Source organism: Alosa alosa, chromosome 11 (genome assembly GCF_017589495.1).
Source record: "Alosa alosa isolate M-15738 ecotype Scorff River chromosome 11, AALO_Geno_1.1, whole genome shotgun sequence".
Taxonomy (NCBI): Eukaryota; Metazoa; Chordata; class Actinopteri; order Clupeiformes; family Clupeidae; genus Alosa; species Alosa alosa.
The window spans coordinates 21,124,722-21,149,216 of record NC_063199.1 but is presented as its reverse complement, the minus strand read 5'-3'; the positions used below and the strand labels follow the sequence as shown (position 1 = coordinate 21,149,216).

The window sequence follows — 24,495 nt, the reverse complement described above, 5'->3', positions numbered from 1 at the left end:
AGAGACAACATGAAATCAGACTGATATTTAATCTTCTGGTGAGTCGTGCTAACTTACAGAATGCGTTATCGCTAAATGTTGCCTGCGCATGGAGCTAGCTTCGTATGTCAACATAACTGCGCGCAGCATGTACGTCTGGCTAACTATTTTAGCGGGGTTGGCTGTTTTGCCAGCAATACTGAAACCGTTCTTCCCCTATTTTTTTCAGGATCTTAGGTACATTCTTAAAACGATTCGATTTGGAATCAGGCTTACCAAATACAAAAGAGGGAAACCCCTCTATAGCATTCTGGATTGTTTTTTGGATGCTGTGAAGAAACATCCAAATAAGATCTTCATTCACTTTGAAGGAAAGTCGTACACTTATCTGGAGGTTGACAAACAGAGCAATAAAGTAGCCAATGCTTTACGGACTTATGCCTCGCTCAAAGAAGGGGATACTGTCGCCTTGTTCTTGGGGAATGAGCCTTGTTATGCATGGACATGGCTGGGCCTGGCCAAACTTGGCTGCCCTGTGGCCCTTCTCAACTACAACATAAGGGCGAAATCACTGCTGCACTGTTTCTCCTGTTCAGGAGCCAAAGTTCTAATCGCGGCTGCAGGTAGGTGACGCGAGTGTCACTGATCACGAAATCATCGGGTTTACAGTGCGCAGATTGCAGGTTTCGCAGTTTTAATGTTTGAAACGTGATTTGGGATTTGTGGGGGGAGAAAACGTGACGCCATGCGTATTTATCTAAGGGGAAATAAATAAAATCCAGACACGTGGTTCTTGTGTAACCAACCTGTATCGTGTCCTGATTGTATTGATCTTCTCACGCTTGGTTGAGCTGTCAGATAGGGCCTACATCCTAAATAGCCTAACTTTCCAGTAAAGTTACTCATTTTAGTCTGCATGTAAAACTGATTTTGATCTGATATAATCTTAGTAATATTTTGTGTCTGTTGGTTATGTGCACTCTATGCCAATAATTAAATTGTATAAAATCCCTGTTGCCTAATGTTTTGGGGCCATAACCTTTTGTCTATTCCAGTAACAAATCCCAACATTTGTTTGCGGTTTCCTAGAACAAAGGGGTGCTCATCTTACTTCTATGCTCAATTTACCCCGTTCTCCCCACAGGGCAACAAGTTCTACCGAGTGGGGAAATGATCACTTCTGCGACATTATTACAGGTTAACCTGTTAAATACCGTGACAGATTAAGACTCCGATACTTTGTCTGGTGTATCCCTTGCAGGACTAGGCGGAGGGTCTGAGGTAGGCTATCAAGTTAAGAGTTAGAGCTGGATTTATGGAAGTGTGTAGCCTTCAGGGTGGAGCACAGATTATTGTTATCTGGTGTGGTTTTGTCAAGGCAGTTATTGTATGAAGGGGCAGGTCACAGTGGAGCTTGTATATCCTGTATTAAGTGTAGTAGTGTAGTAGTTAATAATTAGGGTGGAAGTAAGACTTATTCAGACCACACAGAAATATACACTACCAGTCAAAAGTTTGGAGACACTTATACATTTCCATTCCACTCCATTATAGGCAGAATACCAGCTGCGATCATCTGCATTGTTTTTTTCTCCTTGACACAAGGGTTGAACATAAAGGATACTGTTAAAAATCTTGGTGTATTATTGACAGTGATCTAAATTTCGACAGTCACATGAAAGCGATAACTAAATTAGCTTTTTACCACCTCAAAAATATTGCCAAACTTAGAGGGTTGATGTCAAAATAAAAACTCATTCATGCATTTATCTCCAGCAGGGCTGATTACTGCAATGGACTGTTCACAGTAGTGTTAATTTCGTCAGACGAGACGAGAGGAAAAATGTTAGTCAACAACCTTTTTTTCCATGACTAAGACGAGACGATGACGAGACTGCACTAATGTCCTGAAACACTGACTAAGACTATCTTAAGATGCATTATTGTTGACGAAAAAAGACGAGACTAAAATGTTTTACTTGAAATAAAAACTAAAACAAAATTGCAAACAACTCATCTATATTATATTTTACCACGTCTGCTCGTGGACCACTTGGGATAGCTTGCGGACACTGAAACACTGGTCTATGAAGATCATGACAGTGGTCCAGTCAAATCTTTTACTGTCTATGGCCAAATCCCAGCCGAACTATAGACCCTTTCAACAAGGTAAACAAAAACAATGCTTGAACGTTCTATTTGGGCCCCAATCTACTTCCTCTGCATTAAGATAACATATGGAATGTTAAAAAGGAAGTCTTGTGGGGCCAACTATGATGCTGATAATAGAACTCTCTTGAAAGGGTCCATAACTGTAGCTCGACTTACCTGTGCATGTACTGACTGACAAAAAAAATCAGAATGAGTAATTATAACAGTCGAGTAGCCCTGTGGACACACAATATTGTTCGAAAATTGAGATGTGTGAAACACTATTTGACTGAAATGGTAATCAGAAATAATTTGTTATAAAAAAAGACTAAAATGTTTTGACTAAAACTGACTAAGACTAAGATAGCTTTAGTTTTCTTTTGACTAAAACTAGACTAAAATGATGAGACTTTTAGTTGACTAAAACTTGACTAACAAAAATGATATTTGAATGACTAAATATGACAAAGACTAAAAAGGACATTTCGTCACAAGACTAGGACTAAGACTAAATTAAAAATAGTCACAACACTAGTTCACAGGCTTTCCTAAAAAGACTATTAAACAGCTTCAGGTGATGCGCTATATAAATAAACTTGACTTGACTTGACTTTTACTCAGGGCAGCAGTTTTCAGATTACATTATGTGCTTACATAATTGCAAAAGGGTTCTCCAATGTTTTCTCAGTTAGCCTTTTAAAATGATATCAGATTAGTAAACTGAATGTGCCTTTGCAACATTGGATGAATGGTTGCTGATAATGGGCAATGTAGATATTGCATTAAAGATCAGCCATTTCTTTCTACAACAGTCGAGAATCATTTTGCAATTATGTAATAATGTAATCTGAGAACTGCTGCCCTCATTTAAAAAACAATGCAAATGATCTCAGCTGGTATTCTGTCTATAATGGAGTGGAATGGAAATAAGTGTCTCCATCTCCTTGACTGGTAGTGTATATGTGGTGAAAACACCTCTCAAAAGTCAAATCATTCTGGATCCATCATATTTAACCAAGAGTGTTATTGATATGCAACACAACTAGGCCATTGATTGGTGAGTTGAAACGTTTCTGCCCAAGACTGATACAAATAGTCATCACTGAAGCCTGTTGTGGACGGATGAGTCACCTGCGTTCCCTGCGCTCCTTCAGAGCTGCGGTCAGCAGTGGAGGACGTGTTGCCAGTGTTGAAGGAGCAGGGCATATCCGTGTACCTGCTGTCCGACGAGAAGGGCACCACAGATGGCATCAGCTGCATCTCCGAGGCGATTAGCCAGGCACCAGAGACACCTATCCCACGCTCGCTTCGTGCCAACGTGGGCATCAGGAGCATCGCCCTCTACATCTACACCTCAGGCACTACAGGTAGAGACAACTCCTATACATCCATACCTGAGATAACTCCTATACATCCAGCAGTGCAGGGCAACCGTGGCCTACTGGTTAGGGCTTCGGACTTGTAACCGGAGAGTTGCCGGTTCGAACCCAGACCAGTAGGAATGGCTGAAGTGCCCTTGAGCAAGGCACCTAACCCCTCACTGTTCTCCGAGTCGTTGAGGCAGGCAGCTTACTGCGCCGGGATTAGTGTGTGCTTCACCTCACTGTGTGTCCACTGTGTGCTGAGAGTGTTTCACTAATTCACGGATTGGGATAAATGCAGAGACCAAATTTCCCTCACGGGATAAATACTTACTTACTTACTTACATCCGTACCTGAGACAACTCCTATACATCCGTACATCCATACCTGAGACAACTCCTATACATCCATACCTGAGACAACTCCTATACATCCGTACCTGAGACAACTCCTAAACATCCGTACATCCATACCTGAGACAACTCCTATATACCCATACCTGAGACAACTCTTATACATCCATACCTGAGACAACTCCTGATTGATTTTCATTTTCACAATGAAGAGGTTTGCTTTGGTGGTGCCCCCCCCAGGTCTTCCCAAGGCTGCACTAGTGACCCATGAGAGGGTGTGGGCGGCCTCCTTCGTCCAGGCCATGTCTGGGGTGACCAGCACAGACGTCTTCTACATCAACCTGCCGCTCTACCACAGCGCAGGCTTTCTCATCGGCCTCGCCGGCTCCATCGAGAGAGGTAGCTCCTCCCTCAGACGTCATGGCCGACGTGATGACCCGAGTCACTCACAAGCTCAGACATCACTGCGGTCGTGATGACCAAAGTAACTCACATGCTCTTATTGTCGTCCTGCCTGCAGGCATCACTGTGGTTCTCCGGAGGAAGTTCTCGGCCTCGCAGTTCTGGGAGGACTGCAGGAAGCACGATGTGACCGTGATGCAGTACATCGGGGAGACGCTACGGTACCTCTGTAACACCCCACAGGTGAGCACACACACACACGCCTCTAACACCCCACAGGTGAGCACACACACACACACACCTCTAACACCCCACAGGTGAGTGAGCACACACACACACACACACACACACACACACGCCTCTAAAAAGTCAAAGTCAAAGTCAGCTTTATTGTCAATTTCTAAACATGTTCCAGACATACAAAGAGATCGAAATTACGTTTCTCACTATCCCACGGTGAAGACAAGACATATTTTTCCAATTTAAGTCCACAGACAAACATAACATTCAAGTAAACAAAAAAAGTAAGTAAATAAGTAAATAAGAGGGCACATATAATAATGAAAAAATAAGAGCAGCAAAATTTGGTTGAAATTGTGCATAGACAGTCAATAAAATACTAGTGCAAAGTCAGGCCAATAAAAGGCTTGGGTAGTTTTGTTTGACCTAAGTAATAAGGAAAGTGGCATAGTGGTGCAAGTTATGTAAGAGCAGCAGAAGTGTTGTGTTTTCAGGACAACAACACCAAGTTGTAAAGTGTGCAAGTGTGCAAGTGGAGTAGTGCAGGCGGCCATTGTGGGTCCAATGTCCAGGATGTTATGTAGCTGAGGGTGGAGGGGGGAGGAGGAGAGAGTTCAGCATCCTTACAGCTTGGTGTATGAAGCTGTTGGTGAGTCTGGTAGTCTTGGAGCCGCGAGGCTTCTGTACCTCTTCCCAGAGGGCAGTAGATCAAACAGATTGTGGCGGGTGACTTGCATCACTGCAATTTTAGTCGCCTTCGGCGGGTGAGGTGGGTGGTGTAAATGTCCTTCAGGGAGGGGAGTGAAGCACCAATGATCCTTCCAGCTGTGTTCACTATGCACTGCAGGGCTTTCCTGTTGTATTCAGTGCAGCTTCCGCCCCCACAGCGATACAGCTGGAGAGGATGCTCTCAATGGTGCCTCGGTAGAATGTGGTCATGATGGCTGGTGGAGCACTTGCTCGCCTGAGTTTCCGCAGGAAGTACAGGCGGCTGAGAGCTCTCTTCGCCAGTGATGCAGTGTTGGTGGTCCAGGAGAGGTCTTCACTGATGTGCACCCCTAGGAATTTGGTGCTGCTCGCTCTCTCCACCACAGCACCGTCGATGGTCAGTGGCAGGTGTTGGGTGTGACCTCTCCGGAAGTCAACAACAATCTCTTTGGTCTTGCTGGACGCTCAGCAGGAGGTTGTTGTCCCTGCACCACGTGGTCAGATGGTGGACCTCCAACCTGTATTGAGTCTCGTTAAGCCCTTGGTGATGAGACCCACCAGAGTTGTGTCGTCAGCAAATTTCACTATGTGATTGTTGCTGTAGGTTGCAGTGCAGTCATCGCGTCAGCAGGGTGAAGAGAGCGGACTGAGCACTTGCCTTAAGGGGGGGCCCCCTGTGCTCAGTGTGATGCTGCTTGAGGTATTGTTGCCAACACATACTACTTGGGGCCTCTGACAGAGGAAGTCCAGTAGCCAGTTGCAGAGGTAGGTACTGAGTCCCAGTTTGTCAAGTTTGCAGATGAGTTGTTGTGGTATTATGGTGTTGAATGCAGAACTGAAGTCTATAAACAGCAATCTCACATATGAGTCTCTTTTTTCCAGGTGGGTGAGGGCTGGGTGGAGGGCAGAGCAGATTGCATCCTCTGTAGACCGCTTGGCTCGGTATGCAAACTGGAAGGGGTCCAGGTGGGGGGAGAATGGCTTTTGATATGTGACATGACAAGCCGCTCAAAGCACTTCATGATGATGGGTGTCAGTGCCACAGGGCGGTAGTCATTGAAGCAGGATGGAGCAGTTTTCTTCGGCACAGGTATGATGGTGGCAGCTTTGAAACATGATGGGACGATGGCTTGCTTCAGGGAAGTGTTAAAGATGTCTGTGAAGTCATTCCTAAGCTCCCCTGCGCAGTCCTTCAGCGCACGACCTGGGATGTTGTCTGGACCTGTTGCCTTACGGGTGTTGATAGCAGCAAGTGTCCTCTTCACGCTGTCGGCAGAGAGGCACAGGGGCCAGGGGATGGGTCTTCTGTGGGCAGGTGCTGTTTTGTGCTTCAAAGCGAGCAAAGAAGCGGTTCAGGTTGTTGAGCAGAGGGATGTTGCTCTCACAGCTCTGTGGCGCGGGCTTGTAGTCCGTGAGGGCCTGAATGCCCTGCCATAGGCTTTGTGCGTTCCTGCTGTCTTTGAAGTGAACACCCCACAGGTGAGCGCACCTGCCTGTTTACGCCAGGCCGCGCTTCATACGTATCCAGGTGAGTGAGGAGAGTGTCACAGAACACCTCAATCAGCAGCATTCAAGTGGGCACCAATAGGATCGCACAGATCAGCAGGATTGGGATAAATGTAGAGACCAAATTTCCCTCACAGGATCAAAAGAGTGCTATACTTACACACACCTCTTCAACTGGACCTTATTGTGTCTTGAACTTGAACTGTATTGATTTATTTTAACTATTTTAACTCCCCTTTCCACATTTTGTGCAAGAACACGGATTGGGATAAATCAGAGACCATCACCCTCACAGGATCAAGAGAGTATATATACATACTATACTTACACACACACCTTTAACACCCCACAGGTGAGCGCGCGCGCGCGCGCACACACACACACACACACACACACACACACACACACACACACACACACACACACACACACACACACACACACACACAAATCTAGACGCACTCTAGCGGCAGCAAACGGAATTTGCAGCAGGGTCATCTAGCAACTCTCCGTTGGCTTGCGAGCTGGAAAAACCAAACTCTGGTCAGGCCAATCACATTGTGTATAGAGTTGGTGGGCGGGCATAACATAATGACAGAGTTGCGACGGCTCCGTGTGAATTCCCTGCTACTTGAAAACAAAGAAGATGGGAAGCGGTCTTTAGAATCGGCATTGGCCGCGACTCAAAGACTTGGAGTTAAGCTTTTCTTTGAGAAAAGAACAAAGAACGGCACTAAAGTCATTCCTTAGAAAGAAATATGTATTCAGAGTTTTACCGATCAGATACGGCAAAAGTTTGATCTACCAACTAGCTCCACTGGTGGGAAAACGCATGGGACTCATGGGTTGTTGCGCTATCCTATTGCGTGCAGAGGGAATGTGAAAGACAACCGGTTATCCCGCCCCTTGGATTGAGCCCTGCCCTGGTGTGTTCCCAGACCCACCATCTTAATGTGGGTCTGGCTTTCCAGGCTACTAATTTGTGGCTTGTCCTCCATATTGTCCAGTGTGTATTCTTAAGCGTGTTTGACTGGTCAACTGTGTCCATAACCAGAGAGCAAATCAGTGTTCCTGGCCTCCCTTACAGAAAGACAACGAGAAAAATCACAAGGTGCGGATCGCTATTGGCAACGGTGTGCGCACTGACGTCTGGAACGAGTTCCTGCAGCGCTTCGGCAACATCTACGTGCGTGAGCTGTACGCTGCCACCGAGGGAAACGTCGGCTTCATCAACTACACCACCAAGGTCGGCGTGGTGGGACGCGTCAACTTCCTGCACAAGGTGAGTCGCCGATCTGCCCAAGCCGCATCCCTCAGGGGCGTCCGCTCAAGGCCCACGAACTGCAGAGCGCTGATCAGTTAACCAGCCGTTTCTTTACAGGGCATTAAACACACTCTGGCTTCAGTCGAGTTTCATGTCCCAGATATCCCGCTAGTCCAGCGGTATGCTGCACCTTCATTCATTCTTCAATTGGACCTTATTGTGTCTTGAACTTGAACTGTATTGATTTATTTAAACTATTTTTAGACCTCCCCTTTCCACATTTTTTTGCAAGAACAAATTGCTCTTATGAATGAACTTGCTTTCTAAAGTGTGTTCCCCCTGTAGCTTTCTAAAGGATGTTCCTGCTGTAGCTTTGTAAAGTGCGTTCCTCCTGTAGCATTCTAAAATGTGTTCCTGCTGTAGCGTTCTAAAGCGTTTTCCTGCTGTAGCGTTCTAAAGCATGTTCCTGCTGTAGCTTTCTAAAGTGTGTTCCTCCTGTCCTGCTGTAGCGTTCTAAAGTGTGTTCCTGCTGTAGCGTTCTAAAGTGTGTTCCTCCTGTCCTGCTGTAGCGTTCTAAAGCGTGTTCTTGCTGTAGCTTTCTAAAGTGTGTTCGTCCTGTCCTGCTGTAGCGTTCTAAAGCGTGTTCCTCCTGTCCTGCTGTAGCGTTCTAAAGCATGTTCCTGCTGTAGCTTTCTTAAGTGTGTTCATCCTGTCCTGCTGTAGCGTTCTAAAGCGTGTTCCTGCTGTAGCGTTCTAAAGCGTGTTCCTGCTGTAGCATTCTAAAGCGTGTTCCTCTTGTCTTGCTGTAGTTCTAAAGTGTGTTCCTCCTGTAGCGGATCTTCCCGTACTCGCTGATCAAGTTCGACGCAGACAAGGAGGAGCCTGTACGCAACGCTGAGGGGCTCTGTGTGAAAGCCGCCAAAGGTCAGTCGCTCTCAGAGGGTCAGCCCTGGGGACAGGTGAAGGTTAAAGGTCACTGCCTTTAGTTCGGCTGTCTGTTGGTCATGGTTGAAGAACAGATAAAGTGAATAACCAGACCTTAGATAAGTCTAAGATGTTTTGTTGGTTTGAGACATTCTAAAATGTCCTTTCATTCTATTTTATAGACTCTGTATATTTATATTTGTGTCATTTCTTTCTCCTGTTCACACATCTGTTTCTCCACCTTGCGCTCTGGGGCCTTATGTAGAGCGACTTCAAAAGCCTACAGCAGACTGACACCCAGAGGAGCGAATGGCCAATACTTTCAGAACACTCCAGAGACAGCAGCTCATTTCCTGCTCGTGATAACATTTATATAGCGCTTTTCTCACAACCAAAGCACTTCACAGTTAAGGGGGAACCCACCTTGGGTATTGCACAGCAGCCATTATGCGCCAGAATGCTCACCACACACCATCTTGAGGTGGAAAGTGAGGGAACGATTGAATGAGCCAATTACACTGGGGGATGATCAGGGGGCCAGAATGATTGAGCCAATTACACTGGGGGATGATCAGGGGGCCAGTTTTGAATGTATGTTCTTCCTTGTCAAAAAAGAACCACTGTATTAGCCTAAAAGGCTGCAGTAGTCGCAGCTCACCACATTTCATCCAGTGGCTGTTCACCGTAAGGTGCTGGTGTTCCATGAGGAGGTGACTGTGTGTGTGTGTGTGTGTGTGTGTGTGTGTGTGTTCCATGAGGTGGTGACGGTTTGTGTATTTTTGTAGGCGAGACAGGGCTGCTGGTGGGGAGGATAACGAAACACTCTCCGTTCGTGGGCTACGCTGGGAACAAGCAGCAGACGGAGAAGAAGCGTCTGCAGGACGTGTTTGTTAAAGGAGACCTGTACTTCAACAGCGGAGACCTCCTCAAGATCGACCACCACAACTTCGTCTACTTCCAGGACCGCGTGGGCGACACTTTCAGGTAACTGCTCTGAACAGGTGGGCTTCTGGGTAACTGCTATGGACAGGAGGGCTTTCTGGGTAACTGCTCTGAACAGGTGGGTTTCTGGGTAATTCCTCTGAACAGGTGGGTTTCTGGGTAAAGACAGGAGAGGACAGGAGGCTGACCGTGTTCTGTGTCCTACACTTCTGTGTTCTGATGGCAGGTGGAAGGGGGAGAATGTGGCTACGACGGAGGTAGCCGACATCCTGAGCACGGTGGACTGCATCGATGAGGCCAACGTCTATGGTGTCAAAGTGCCAGGTGAGACGGGATTGGCTGGTCCTGAGGCGGTAGTTTTTAGATCTCACACACACCCCTGTAGTTTCATGTCCAAGATGTAAAGTGACACCCGTCTGTTCATCTGTGTGGCAGGTCATGAGGGCAGGATCGGGATGGCTGCCATCACGTTACAGGAAGGGAAGGAGTTTGATTGTGTCGACACCTGTCGTCACGTGGCCAACTACCTGCCTGTTTACGCCAGGCCGCGCTTCATACGCATCCAGGTGAGTGAGGAGAGCGTCACAGAACACCTCAATCAGCAGCATTCAAGTGGGCACCAATAGGATCGCACAGATCAGCAGCATTCAGGTGGGCACCAATAGGATCGCACAGATCAGCAGCATTCAGGTGGGCACCAATAGGATGGCACAGATCAGCAGCATTCAGGTGGGCACCAATAGGATCACACAGATCAGCAGCATAAGGTCTGTATGAGGACTATCACAGAACTGAGATCAGTAGCATGTGGTGTGTGTGTGTGTGAGGACTAAAAGAGACCTGAGACCAGTATAAGTGTGTGCGTGTGTGAGGACCGTAAGATTATCATCAGGTGTCAGTGTATCTCTCAGCGTTCCCCTCTGCTTTGAGGTCAGTCCTGTGCTTCAGCGCTGACTAACGGTAACCCTGCTCACCTGCCTGCATTTCAGAGCTGTCTGGAGATGACTGGAACCTTCAAGATGAAGAAAGTGAAGCTGGTGGAGGAGGGCTTTGACCCCGGGGTCATTCAGGACGACCTTTACTTCCTGCACCTGGAAGAGAAGAAGTACGTGCCGCTCACCAGTCAGATCTACGACTCGATCCTGGCCAGAGAGATCAAGCTGTAGCCAGTGGAGAGAGGTGGACTGTGGCTGAAGCAGCACCGTAGCGGTTCTTGTTCTTCGGGTTCTGTATTTCCAGGAATTAACACAGATAGCCTTATGACTAATCTCAGGGAGGATTTGTACATTAATCACACGTAGAGTAGAGCTAAAGCAGCTGTTCAGCGGTCCACGTCCTTCAGACACAGTACGCAGCCCAGCAGACTGGAACGTGTTCTCAGGCAGACGCTCCACTACGGTACGTCTGACGTCTAACCGATACTGTTCTAAATGGAAGAACCGATACGGTTCTAAATGGAAAAATGTAATTTCTACAGAATAATAAATTACTAATAAAAGCAACTCTCGTAATGCCAAGAGAACTTCTGTGCTGAGGCGTTGCAGAGGCCATGTCGACGGCTTTGATATATTAAATCCACTCGGGTGACAGCCATGAGGGTCAACCGGTCAGGCAGTAGACTGACACTGGCTGGTAGGAGGGGCACGCAGACCAATCTGACCAATCACAGGCCTGAGATTTGACTTCAGAAGTGTAATTTAGAAGATGCACCTGGAACTTCACAAAACACACACACTGATTAAAACACACATTACAAGCGGCCAGTACTTTAAAAATGAATTTATTTATTAATTCAGTGGTATACTTAGAAATGTGTTGCAAATAAAATAACAAAAGGAAAAATAAATGAAAAAAATCAAGAGTCAGCCAGATGAGGAGAAAGTAAAAGTGGATCCAAGCAGTGTTTTATCAAAAGAACAGCAGTACTGCAGTGCCTTGATAAATCGTCTCTTAGTAGAAAAATACATTTGAGGGGCACCAGCACAGTCCAGCGTCCTGGATCACTAACAGAGGATGGGGTCTGCCCACAGACGCAGACCAACGCACACAGATTCTTTAAATTAGTTCAACCAAGCACGTCCTATTTGGTAAATAAGAATAAAAAGTTTCTGACTGTTAAAAATGCCTTTAAATAGTGTTTATATATATATTTATATATTTATTTATATATATATATTGGTAGAAAAAAGTTGTTTTATGCTAAGTTCCAAGGCTCAGGGCTATAGCCAGAATACAAACATAACCAATGTCATCATTTTTCTTTTCCTTTTTTTTTAAGAAACATTTTCCTCTTCGGTTTTATACAAAATAACAAAGATGTACAAAAGGGCATTTACAGTGGAACCAAGGCCATGTACGAGCATTATGTACAGCAACAAGTTTAAACATCACCTAGAGTTTTCTTTCTTCCTTTTTTTTTTTCCATTTGACTTCATATGCATAGGCGGAAAAGAAAGCATACCTGTTTGTTAGCCTCGATTATTGGGTGCTAAATCCAAGTTCACCAACAGAATGGGCTTGCAATGGCAAGAGACAACGCTCATCTTTTTTGTTTCTCTGTAACTTACTGCTACAACTTAAACGTGACGTCTGTTTTGTTTTTTTTCCCTCTTTTTTTAAATAAGATATACTGTAAAGGAAAAGGTCTTATGCAGATAAGGCATCACTGCTTGCAGTGTAGAATGGGTAGGGGACAGGGTGTGTGTGTGCTTGCAGTGTAGAATGGGTAGGGACAGGGTGTGTGTGTGTGTGTGCAGGTGCTTGCAGTGTAGAATGGGTAGGGACAGGGTGTGTGTGCAGATGTGCGTATCTGTGTATGTGTGTGTGTTGAACTTAGCAGGCTTCTGGACCTGAGTCTTTGCACATGCATAGATCTCTAAACAGCAGGAGGTTTGGGAACCCAAAATCAGTTAGTCTACAGTAAAACATGACTAGAAAACATCAGCTCACAACAGGGAGCCCCAGGAGGCGCACACAAAGTCCTTCAGTAGTAGGAGTGCTCTTCTCCCAGTGTCCTTCAGCTGGGACATTCATGTCTCTGAAGACTACATATCCCAGAATCCTTCAGTACCCTCTTCATGGGCTCAGCATTCCATAGATCTTCTAAAGTCCTTCAGGAACCCATCCCCCCCCACCCCCCTCCCCCCTCCAAAAAAACCCCCACAACCACAGTCCTCAAAACCAAAAAAGTTCTGCATACATCAACTTTTCTGTTTCTGAGCATATAAGTAGAATTCTCAATGCAAGTGTTAAACGTACTATGGTAATGTTCTATGTTCATTTTTTTCCTCTGGCTCCTCTGCCTGGTTCTGTTCTGGTCTTGGTTTGGTAGAAAACGGGCCTGAGAGAGCCAGGGCGGGGACCGCAGTCCGTCTGGGTCCAGAGCCCCCCTCATGCAGCCACGGCCCCACAACTTCACTTACATACAATTCATTTACTGGTATGTCATTTTTTGCAAGCCTTCAAGCACCAAAAAAGATTTTTTTTTTTCCTTTTTAAAATAAAAAAAGAGTTTGGGTTGGCGACCACACGCATGAGGGTTGTGGAGATGGGGAGTGGGTGGGGTGAGGAGCGGTTGCCAGGCAAATCCATCCCCCGACGACGACGACAACATTTTTTGGGCGTAAAATGAGATTGGAGAAAGGGAGAGGGGAGAATACTTCACTGAATGGGGGAGGAGCCAATTCCCTGGAGCAGGGGGAGGAGCCAATCCCGTAGTGTAGGGGGAGGGGCCAGGGATGTGTGCCCCTCCCAGCGGTAGCTTCATGCGGCGGAACAGGCCACCGAAGTGTGGGCCTCCTCAGAAGTGGTCGATGAGTACAGAGACGCAGTTGGCCCCCACCAGGTAGTTGGGGTCGCCGGGGAGCGCCTTGTTCTGCCAGCTCTTGGGGTCACCTGAATAGGAGAGAGAAGGCAGACACATTAAGACCACAGGTGCGGCTTAATGAGCGTGCTCACACTGGCGGGCACAGGGTCTACTGCGCGCGCCGCGCTCGATGAGCACGGGGGTCTACTGCCGTCAGAGCTCAGACCTAGACGGTGTGTACACACACACTCCAGGTGATCAGGCCTAGACAGTGCGCACACACACACACACACACACACACACACACACACACACACACACATTCCAGGTGATCAGGCCTAGACCGCGTGCAGACACACATTCCAGGTGATCAGGAGGAGCACCATCATGACAGACATCAGGCTCAGGTAGGACTCTGGTCACAGGCCCACAGGAGCCCTGTTCCTGGACAACACCTATGTGATTGACACACTGATGACCCAATCCCCAGGGTAGCTCCAGAGCTGGGGACCTGTGATTGGCTTAGGAGACTACACCATCTGCACCTCCTAGAGGTGGATGTTTAACTCAGAGCATCACCAGCTCATCTGATCATCTTCAGCGTTTCATCGGCTACGGTTACTGGCCCTCATCAGAGCCTCTCACGCGCCAACAACTCTGGAACTGCCCCACACACCCACACCTAGAGGTGTAACCCCAACACACCCACACCACCGAGGAGTACGGTTTACTGTGAAAAGCCCAGAGAGCGAAACTGCCCAAGCAGATAGATTTACCCCCCACCACCCCGATCAGCTGCCCTGCAACCCACAGAAGGCCAGAGAGAGGGACGGCGTACCCGACGACGAGTCGGAGGATTTTAGAGCAAAAGACCAACCATCAGGGGTCATAGACGCACAATGAGGCAGGCGCAGCTCCACGGGCTTCAGGAACTTCAGGCCGTGAGGACCGCACATCACCAGGGGACTCAGCAGGGTTTCACCTGGAGGACACACAAAGACACAGAAAACACGTTACACATCACATTTCAGGCTATGAGGACTACATCACCAGGGCGCTCAGCAGCGTTTCACCTAAAGAACATACACACACGCGCACACACACACACACACACACACACACACACACACACACACACACACACACACACACACACACACACACACACAAGGCCATGGGAGCTCAGCAGTCTCTCCCCCAACAAGCACAACACACACTTCATACACACACACAGGTAGCACATTACCCTGCCACACACAGGGTGTATGTGTATATGAGTCCTGGTGTGCATGCATGTGAATAAGAAGTAGGGATGTATGTGTGTGTGTGTGTGTGTGACCGACCGACCTTTCTCCTTGTCGAGTGGAGGCAGGATGCTGTTGTCACGGCACACCTTGAAGTAGATCTCCTGCTCGACACCGTCAGGTATGGCCCCCTGCGGAATGATGATGCTCACACCTGTCTCGATGGAGCTCAGCACGCCCCCATTACAGTTAAAGACGCCCCGCGCCGTGGCAACCACTGTGTGGCCGTCGTCTTCGTCATCCTCCTCCAGTGCACTGGGGCTGCCGCACAGGAAGGTGACGCGCACATCATCCAACAACATCTTCATATCCCTACATTAGTCATCTTCATAATCCTACATCAGACACTATAGACCATCATCTTCATAATCCTACAGGCTACATAATTCTATATTTGCTATGAATAAGTTTGATGTAAGCATATGTATTTTAGTATATTTGGCCCTCGTTTGCCTTTGTGTGAGCGAGAATGTTATGCGTGAAATCTGGCATGACTCCCCAACAACAACAACAACAACATTATTATCTTCATTAGATAACCCTACAGATACTAGGGCTGTAACGATATACGATTCGAACCCGAAATCGCGACATTCATATCCAAGATACTGTGTCGCGGTGTGAAAAGGCAGAATCGCGACACACCCTTTCTAGTGTTTCACGCACTGCTTTGCAGCTTACGCGGGCCGCAAAAGCAACCCACATCTCCCCGCTTTACTTATCGTAGCCTACGTTATCCAAAACAAATAAATAAATAATAATTTCATACCTCTCCTTGCTTTCATTGTAGACTATGTGTGCAACTTTACCAAACATTATATAAGTAAACCCTCCTTGCCCCCGCCCTCTCTCAAGGCCTCCCTCCCCTGCTCAATGAACACGCCAGCTGACTTAAATAAAACATTCACAATCATGAAAGCAAGGACGATAGAAGACGACTAGCTAAATTACTATTAAATCTGGGCTTAGCATCATTAGCCATCATTGCTGCACACATATTTGTTTACAACTCTTGCATTGAAGTTGACTGATCATCTCAATACCAACGTTTCCCAAAAGGGCCCGTCCCAAGGAGAACAAGTATTATCTTGAAACTTAAAAACACACATGGGGAAACTGAACAGTCCAATCAGTAGACTATGATAGGCTAAGCCTAGGCTATAGGCTAATCTGCATAAAGTGTGCTGTCATTAATATTAATCATTCAGAAAAATATAAAGGATATAAAATAAAAGATATATTGTAATCTTCTGGTGTTCTAAGGGAGACTATTAAAATGTTATTTAATAAAATGTCTAGGGCCCTCCAAAAAAAAAAAAAAAAAAAAAATTCGAGATTCGTATCGAACCGTGGGTCAAAAATCGTGGTGCAAACCGAATCGTGAGGTTGGTGTATCGTTACAGCCCTAATAGATACTACTTCATAATCCTACATCAGATACTACAGGACATCGTCATCTACATAATCCTATATCAGATACTATAGGCCATCATCTTCATAATCCTACAGGACATCATCTACATAATTCTATATTTGCTATGAATAAGTTTGATGTAAGCAAGTAAATATATTTGGTCCTCGTTGGCCTTTGAGCGAGAGTGAGTGTGACGCATGAAATCTGTGGCATGACTCCCCTGCAGAGGGAACGTGCACCTGCACACCACCCACCTGACGGGCACGGCCTTGGGCAGGGCGTTGATGTTGTTGTGCTGGTACTTGGAGCGGTTGTCGATGGTGCGCGTGAAGGTGTCCACACCGCTGTCGTGGTCGGGCTGTGGTGAGAGCTGGGGCTTGGTACCAGGGTTCCCCACACCAGGCTTGCTCTGGTTGTCGTTGGGCAGCAGGTTGTGGTTGAACTTGGGGCTCTCAAACTTGCGCTCAAAAGGCCTGGCCGAGCTGGTGTAGGGCTTGGGCACGTAGCGGTTGTAGCTGGTGGGGGCGGTCTTGGGGGGCGCCTCGGTGCCGTTGACTGGGGGCTTGGGGGGCAGGTAGCCGCCCTGCACAGGGTCCTCGCGAGGGACGGTCCTCAGGCCAGACAGGTCCGGCTTGGCTTTGGGAGAGTTGTGTGGCTCCGGCACTGAACTCACTGGGAAGGGAGGGGGAATAGGGGGGTTCAGACTGATACTTAACCAATGGCTGAACTGATGGTTAACTATTGGCTAAAGATTCTCAGTAGTCTCAAGGTCAAGCACCTTTCTAGAAATTATTTGAGGTCTAATAACTGAATTTAGCAGAAATTGTCCCATTACATTACATATGTGAAGGTTTTACTTTCTATGGTAAACACACTCATGTGCACACACACACACACACACACACAGTGAGATGCTCACCGTCTGTGGGGTTGAGTTTGGGGAGCGATGTGGGTGGGGCCGGAGGGACGTATTGAGAGGGGGAGGGGCTTATCTGACTGACAGGCTCATATCGCTTCTCCACCGGGCTGCTCTTGTCCACAGATTCCGCCCTGAAACAGCATGGCAGCAGAGAAAACTCATCACACAAACACACACACTCTTCCTGTGTGACTGATCTAGATCTAATTTGATTGCTAATTCCTATTCATAACTTTGTTTAGGGTAGACTGAATTGTGGCCAAGTTAAATCGGTCAGATTGTGTGTGTGTGTGTGTGTGTGTGTGTGTGTGTGTGTGTGTGTGTGTGTGTGTGTGTGTGTGTGTACCTGGAGTAGGGGTACCCCAGCTGTGTTGGTTTGGCGAGGTCGTGGAAGCGGTTGGCGGGGGGCGCTTTGTTGTCGAAGTTCCTGCGGTCGAAGTAGGAGAGCTGCTTCCTGTAGAACTCCTCGTCCTCGTCCGGCTCATAGTGGTTGGTGCGCACCGGCTCTGCCACCGGCTTTTGCTGCGGCTTCTGGGGCTCAGGGGCCCTACATACACACACACACACACACACACACACACACACACACACACACACACATACACACACACACACACGTGGGGGAGAGATGAGGGGAGAGAGGGAGATGGAAAAGGAGGCAGGCAGTAAGTGGAGTGTGTAATGAATAATAGAAAAGTAAACGTCTGAGAGGTGGAGTGGAGTGGAGCGGTGTGTGTGTGTGTGTGTGTGTGTGTGTTTGAGAGAGAGACGTGAGGTCAGGAGGTCGGTGTCTCGCCTGGGAGCAGTACTACATGATATAATGGGGGGGCACAGCACGATGCAACAGGCTGCCTGCTGCTCCTCCAAACAACCACTAGATGGAGCTGTGGGCCTTCGAGCCTGAGGAGTCATACTAGGAGAAAAACTAAGTTACAGGTTCACCGTGCCATTCTAAAAAAAAAAAAAAAAAAAAAAAATTGCAAATTATAATAGAGCTATTCGGAATGAGAGGAGGAACCACTTCTCTAAGGTAATTGCTGAAAACAGTGGAAACTCTAGGGTGTTGTTCTCTACCATTGATAGGCTATTGCATCAAACACCTTTTGATACACTCAGTCAGGCATCCTCTCTAAGATGCGAAGAATTTGCAGACTTCTTCAAAAACAAAGTCATTTCTATAAGGGAGGCTATTGGTAACACAAGTAATATGTTTGATAGTACACCCAAAAACAGCCCCCCAAAATTAAGGTCCTTTAGCACTATTACTCAATCTGAGCTTGGTAAAATTATAACTCAAACCGCTCCTCAACATGTGTTTTAGATCCAATCCCTACTACATTCCTCAAAAAAGTATATGATGGCTTAGCTCCCTTTTTTCTCAAGGTAATAAATACCTCATTAGAAACAGGTATATTTCCAACTGCTTTTAAAACCGCTGTTGTGAAACCTTTACTTAAAAAGTCAAATCTTGACCATACCAATCTGAGCAACTACAGGCCTATATCAAATCTATCGCTTTTTGAGCAAAGTACTTGAAAAAGTTGTTTGTAATCAGTTAAATACCTTCCTCAACGAAAAACAGTATCCTTTGAAAAATTCCAATCAGGTTTTAGATCAAATCACAGCACAGAAACGGCTCTAGTAAAAATAGTCAATGATCTCAGACTAGCTACCGACTCAAACAAAGTCTCAATCCTTATTCTTCTGATTTGAGTGCGGCATTTGACACCATTGATCATAGCATCCTAATTCACCGCTTTTGCTGGCGGGTGGGTCTCTCTGATAATGCTCTAAACTGGTTTCAAACCTACATTACTGGCAGAGATTTTTTATATCAGTCTAGGAGATCATGTATCTGAAAACATGACTTGCCTTTTGGTGTGGCCCAGGGAGCTGCCTTGGTCCCCTGCTATTTTCTCTATATATGCTTCCATTGGGAAACGCCATAAGTCAGCATAATGTAAACTTCCACAGCTACGCAGATGATACCCAATTGTATCTTTCTGTGGAGCCAACTAACCCAGATGGCCTTTGCTCCCTCACTGCATGCCTAACCTCCATTAATCAGTGGATGAGCAAAAACTTTTTGAAACTAAATGATGACAAAACAGAGGTACTTCTGGTTGGACCAAAACTAAAGCTAGATATTATTCTTAGTAATCTGGGGAACTTGGCACACCAGGTCAAACCAAAAGTAACAAGCCTCGTGTCATCTTAGATGCAGAGTTAAGTTTTAAGCCCCATATCAGTAAAGTTACTCAGACAGCCTATTTCCACTTGAGAAACATTGCCAAAGTGCGCCCTTTTAACTCAACAAGATGCAGAAAAACTAATTCACGCCTTTATCACTAGCAGGTTAGACTACTGCAATGCACTTTTCACTGGTCTTCCCAAAACATCTAAAGAAATTGGCACTCATACAGAACTCTCATGGCTAGACTTTTAACTAAGACTAAGAAGAGAGAACACATCACCCCTGTGTTGGCTGAACTGCACTGGCTCCCTATTTCCTATAGAATTGATTTTAAGGTTATGTTAATTACTTACAAAGCTCTGAATGGCATAGCACCTTCATATATCTCTGAGCTTTTAATATCTTATCAACCACAAAGGAAACTTAGATCATCCAATTCTAATCTTTTAATCAGACTCCAAAGTGCTCCACAAACAAAGTGGAGAAGCTGCGCTTATCCATTATGCCCCCCAAACTATGGAACACCCTGCCTCTGTACATCAAGCAGGCGAAGTTCAGTAAATATTTTAAAAAGATCTGAAAACATACCTGTACAGGAAAGCTTTTAGTTAACTCCATCTTATCCTGTAGACTACATTTTCAGATTATTCTACATCTGCTACTATTGAGGGCTTAGCCAGCCAGAAGCAGATGGGCTCCCCTATTAAGTCAGGTTCTGCTCTGGGTTTCTTCCTGAATATGGGAGTTTTTCCTTGCCACAGCTGCCATATGGCGTGCTTGTGGGGGTAAGAGGGTTAAGGCTGCCAGTCTTATGATGTCATTTTCTATATTTTTGATATGTTGCTGAGTATATCATAAACAGCAAAGAAAAGTGATTGATAATGACTGACTGACTATTATTGTGTTACATGCTTCAAATGTAAAGCACTTTGAGCTGCATTCTGTGTATGAAAGGTGCTATACAAATAAAGCTTTATTATTATTATTATTATTATTATTATTATTATTATTATTATTATTATAGGTCCACTTCTATTAAAAACATCACATATACTGTCATACTAGGTCTTCTTTTATTAAAAACATCTAGTCATACTAGGTCCACTTCTATTAAAAACATCTAAATTTAGACAAGGTCCACTTTAATAAAAAAAAAACATCTAGGAAATAGTTTGGAAGGTAAATTCAAGGTAAAGTCTATAATTTTGAGTAGCTGACTTTTCCTTGAATTTTGACAAATTAGACATTCACTTCTACAAAAGGCAGCCTACAATTCAAGTAAAAGCGTGTGTATCTGTATCTGTGTGTGTGTGTGTGTGTGTGTGTGTGTGTACCTGTAGGAAGTCTTCTCCTGCTCTAGGTTGCTAAGGGAGTTGGCTTTGAGTACAGGTCCGGGAGTCGTCACGGGTTTGGGTAGATCAGTGGGCTGAGAACACAAAGACAGAAAGGATCACACACACACTCACTCAAAAGATGATGCACTAACAGGGACAGAGTGTGTGTATAAATGAATTGATCAGGTAGCAATTAGCGACCTAACTATGTCTATATCCATATAAATAAAATTACCATCCGCTTCTTCTGAAAGAGAGAGATGGAGAGAGAGAGAGAAAGGGAGACAGAGAGACAGAGACAGAGAGAGAGAGAGAGATAGCAGTGGCGTGTCCACCTACCCTGATGCCGCCGGGGTCTCCTGCGTCCTTGGCACGGTCCACGGACACGGAGCGCTTGTTCTCGAACATCCTGACGCGGTTCAGCACGGACTGCGGCTTCATGGCCGGGTCATCATCCGGCTCGTCCCGCGGTGGCGGGGGGAGGGGCTTGTCTCCCGGCGACAGCAGCGTCTCTGGTTTGGGGGGAGGTGGCGGTGGCGGCGGCGCGTCTGACCCGTAGGGACGTGCGTGTGTGTCTGGGTGGGTGTGTGCGTGCGGGGGGCCGTCTGATCCATAGGGGCGTCCGGCAGGCCCCAGCGCATGTGCGGAGCGCGGCGTGTCGCCATAGTAGTGCTTGGGCGGGTCCGGTGACCGCGCGGTCGCCGGGTAGGCGTGGGGCTCAGGCTCGTATGGCGAGCGCGCCTCGTAGGCCGCCGGTGGGGGAGGGGGCGGAGGCTCCTCGTAGCGGGCGGGGCCAGGGGGCTTGGCATGGCGAGCTCGTCCGTCGTCGTAGCGAGGGCCGCGTGGTGGGGCTGTGGGGCTCGCCTGGGGCGGGAGCCTCGCTCAGGGAGGCGCTGCTCCAGTGGCCCAGCCGGGCTGGTGGTACATGCTGCTGGGCAGTGCAGAGGGCAGCTGCGGGGCAGCCGGTTGCTCGTAGGGGGCGGGGCTCCACTGCTGCTCTCCGTAGATGGGGGCGCGGGGGTCGTAGTGGGCGTGCGGCTCGTAGGCGTGCGATCGTGGCGGTGGCGCAGCAGGCTCGTAACCGTAGGGCTGGTGAGGGTCGTAGTCACGGTAGGGCTGCTGGGCTGAGTAGGGCGCCCCCTGTTGGCCAGAAAGAGGCGGCGCCACCGGCTTCATGCTGGGGTTGACCCGCACCGCCTCATCCATGCTGTACAGCTCCTTCTTATACATCTACACACACACACACACACACACACACACACACACACACACACAGAACAAACGTCAAACACACAGCTCACATAACCAATCAGAAACCACATCTAGCCAATCAAAAAGAAGAAACCCAGGAAAACCTGCTAAATTATCCCAGAAAAGATAGAAGAGGAAAAGAAAACAGAAGAGAACAGAAAAGGAGAAGAAGAAAAGAAGAGAAGAGAGGAGAGGAGAAGAGGAAGAGAAGAGAAGAGGAAAGGACAGGAGAAAAGAAATGAGGAGGATAGGAAAAGAGGAGAGAAAAATCGAAGGCTACAGGAAGAGAGGCTCTACAGCTCCATCACCCAATCAGTGCTGGATGGCTGCACCCATCACCCAACCCTTTACATGACTGATAGTACTTACCCTCCCATCTACCCCCCCCCTTATTTACCCCCTTACCCTCCCATCTACCCCCTACCTACACCCCCAATATACCTCCCTTAACCTCTACCCTTTAACACCCCCATGTACTCCCCCTTACCCTCCCATCTACCCTCCTACCTCCCCCCCCCCCATATAGCTCCCTTACCCTCCCGTCTACACCCTTTACCACCCCCATGTACCCTCCTTACCCTCCTTACCCTCCCATGTACCCCCCCCCCCCCATGCCTGCCTAGGGCGCTACAGCCATACGCATGAGCTCAAGCCGATACTAGTTGCCCAGGCTGCTTGGGGCTGGTTTGCTGAGCCCTCAGGAATGCTGAGATGAGGAAAGCAGCTCAGATCGACCTGAAGTTTGAGCTCAGTCCTGAGGGGCCAACCAAACCACACAGCTCGCCTGCAGACAGCACGCAGGACACCTCACCTGCGCTAATGCACACAGGTGAGGTACGCTGGACTTTAACCAGTCCTTAGCGAACACATGTTAACACACCTGGTTAGGTGCCTGAGGAGTAACGCACCTCCTATAGTGCAGTAGTGCATAACGACTCCATGAGAGCTCTGTCTGCAGGTCAGGCTGCCGCATGCAGAGGTCCAGACTTGCAAATTAATTCTCTTTTCAATTTGCAACTATCCCAGATCACCACTACATGAGCCTCTAATCAAAGCACTGCACAGCCACTGGGAGCACTAACACACAGCATTCCAGGTGCTTCTACCACTACACACACACACCCCAAGCTCTAGGAAAAACCCCATACCAGTCAGGAGCCATGCACAGGAACACAGGCTCTCCTCCCCTCCTTCTCTCTCTCTCTCACACACACACACACACACACACACACACACACACACACTAAGGCACAGAGATGCACCAGACCCCTCCTCTCTCTCGGGCTCTGTATGGTGCATGAATAACAGTCACACAAACAAACACACATACGCTCTACTCGGCGTCTGAAAGTGTGATCAACCACACACACACACACACACACACACACACAGGTGGGTACAGCACTCATGCAGATAGCGGTGCTGGTGAGAACAGAGGTGTAGCAGTAGGAGGAAGATGGGGGGAGGAGGAGGAGGAGTGACTCAGAAGCGAGTGCGGAGGAGACAGGCAGGAGGTGCTGAGTGGAGCGGGTCGGTTCGGGAGTCGGGTGGGGCCAGCTGGCCGGCCGCGGGCCGGAGCGGAGCGGTTCCGTTGGAGCAGAGCAGGTACCTGTGGCCCGGGAGCAGGCGGCTGGTGCGGGTCGAGAGGAGGGGTCAGGGGTTCTGGTTCTGGGCTGGGGGTGGGTTCAGGTTCGGGGGCGGGGCTTAGGGGCTCCGATGGGCTCGTACCCGCCAGCTGGGCGCCGGAGGAGGAGGCGGGGCCTGTGGACGTCGCCACGGCAACGGGAGGCGAGGGGAGGGAGGGCGACACGGACACGCCCACAACCTCAGCCTGCGGTGGAGCAGCGGGGCAGAGAGGTTACAGCACACACACATACCGCTAACCTTAAACACACACAAACGCGCGCGCGCGCACACACACACACACACACACACACACACACACACACACACAACACACACAACACACACACACAACACACACACACAGCTGACCTTAAACACACATATGCACATACATACACACACCACTAACCTTAAAAAAACACACACACACACGCACACCGCTAACCCTAAACACATACACGCACATACACACACCGCTAACCTTAAACACACACACACAAAGAAATCCTTCAACACACACACGCACGCACATACACACACCGCTAACCTTAAAGACACACATACAAAGAAATCCTTCAACACACACACACACACATTTACCTCACACACACACACACACACACACACACACACACACACCCACTAGTACTCCACATACACACAGCTATCTTTACACATACAACTGAACAAAAACATGCATACACAATATCCAGACATGGTATGTACACAACACACACACACAAATACCCAAAGAGAGCGCAAACTAACACACATCCTTAGAGAGACAGACACCACACAGACACTGCCAAGCACACTC

General features: G+C 47.7%; 2 protein-coding genes across 3 annotated transcripts in view; one reads left to right on the top strand and one right to left on the bottom strand.

The window, feature by feature from the left end:
• Nucleotides 1-44: 44 nt before the first annotated feature.
• Nucleotides 45-11,333, top strand: LOC125303076 (very long-chain acyl-CoA synthetase-like). 2 transcript variants are annotated; one of them, XM_048256583.1, is made up of 10 exons: nt 45-602; nt 3,285-3,497; nt 4,086-4,244; nt 4,366-4,490; nt 7,789-7,983; nt 8,799-8,889; nt 9,675-9,873; nt 10,058-10,155; nt 10,267-10,397; nt 10,821-11,333. In XM_048256583.1, the coding sequence occupies exons 1-10, from the start codon at nt 89-91 to the stop codon at nt 10,995-10,997; spliced, it is 1,902 nt and encodes a 633-aa protein (XP_048112540.1). In that variant the 5' UTR covers nt 45-88; the 3' UTR covers nt 10,998-11,333. The 2 variants fall into 2 exon arrangements, with proteins under 2 accessions (XP_048112540.1, XP_048112541.1); XM_048256584.1 differs by lacking the exon at nt 4,086-4,244.
• Nucleotides 11,334-12,974: 1,641 nt separating this feature from the next.
• Nucleotides 12,975-24,495, bottom strand: part of tjp1b (tight junction protein 1b) — a 109,182-nt gene continuing 97,661 nt past the window's right edge. Inside the window, 11 exon segments of the mRNA XM_048256115.1 lie at nt 12,975-13,725; nt 14,475-14,618; nt 14,984-15,201; nt 16,609-17,026; nt 17,274-17,404; nt 17,620-17,820; nt 20,802-20,893; nt 21,141-21,665; nt 21,708-22,031; nt 23,662-23,883; nt 24,447-24,453. Of these exon segments, the coding sequence (XP_048112072.1) occupies nt 13,631-13,725; nt 14,475-14,618; nt 14,984-15,201; nt 16,609-17,026; nt 17,274-17,404; nt 17,620-17,820; nt 20,802-20,893; nt 21,141-21,665; nt 21,708-22,031; nt 23,662-23,883; nt 24,447-24,453 (2,377 nt within the window). The 3' untranslated portion in view covers nt 12,975-13,630.

Bases quoted from the DNA above. Each gene is read 5' to 3' on its own strand.
- LOC125303076 (XM_048256583.1), top strand. From the start codon at position 89: ATGGAGCTAGCTTCGTATGTCAACATAACTGCGCGCAGCATGTACGTC. The intron at 4,491-7,788 runs GTGAGCACACAC...CCTCCCTTACAG, and splicing joins ACCTCTGTAACACCCCACAG to AAAGACAACGAGAAAAATCA. The intron at 9,874-10,057 runs GTAACTGCTCTG...TTCTGATGGCAG, and splicing joins CGCGTGGGCGACACTTTCAG to GTGGAAGGGGGAGAATGTGG.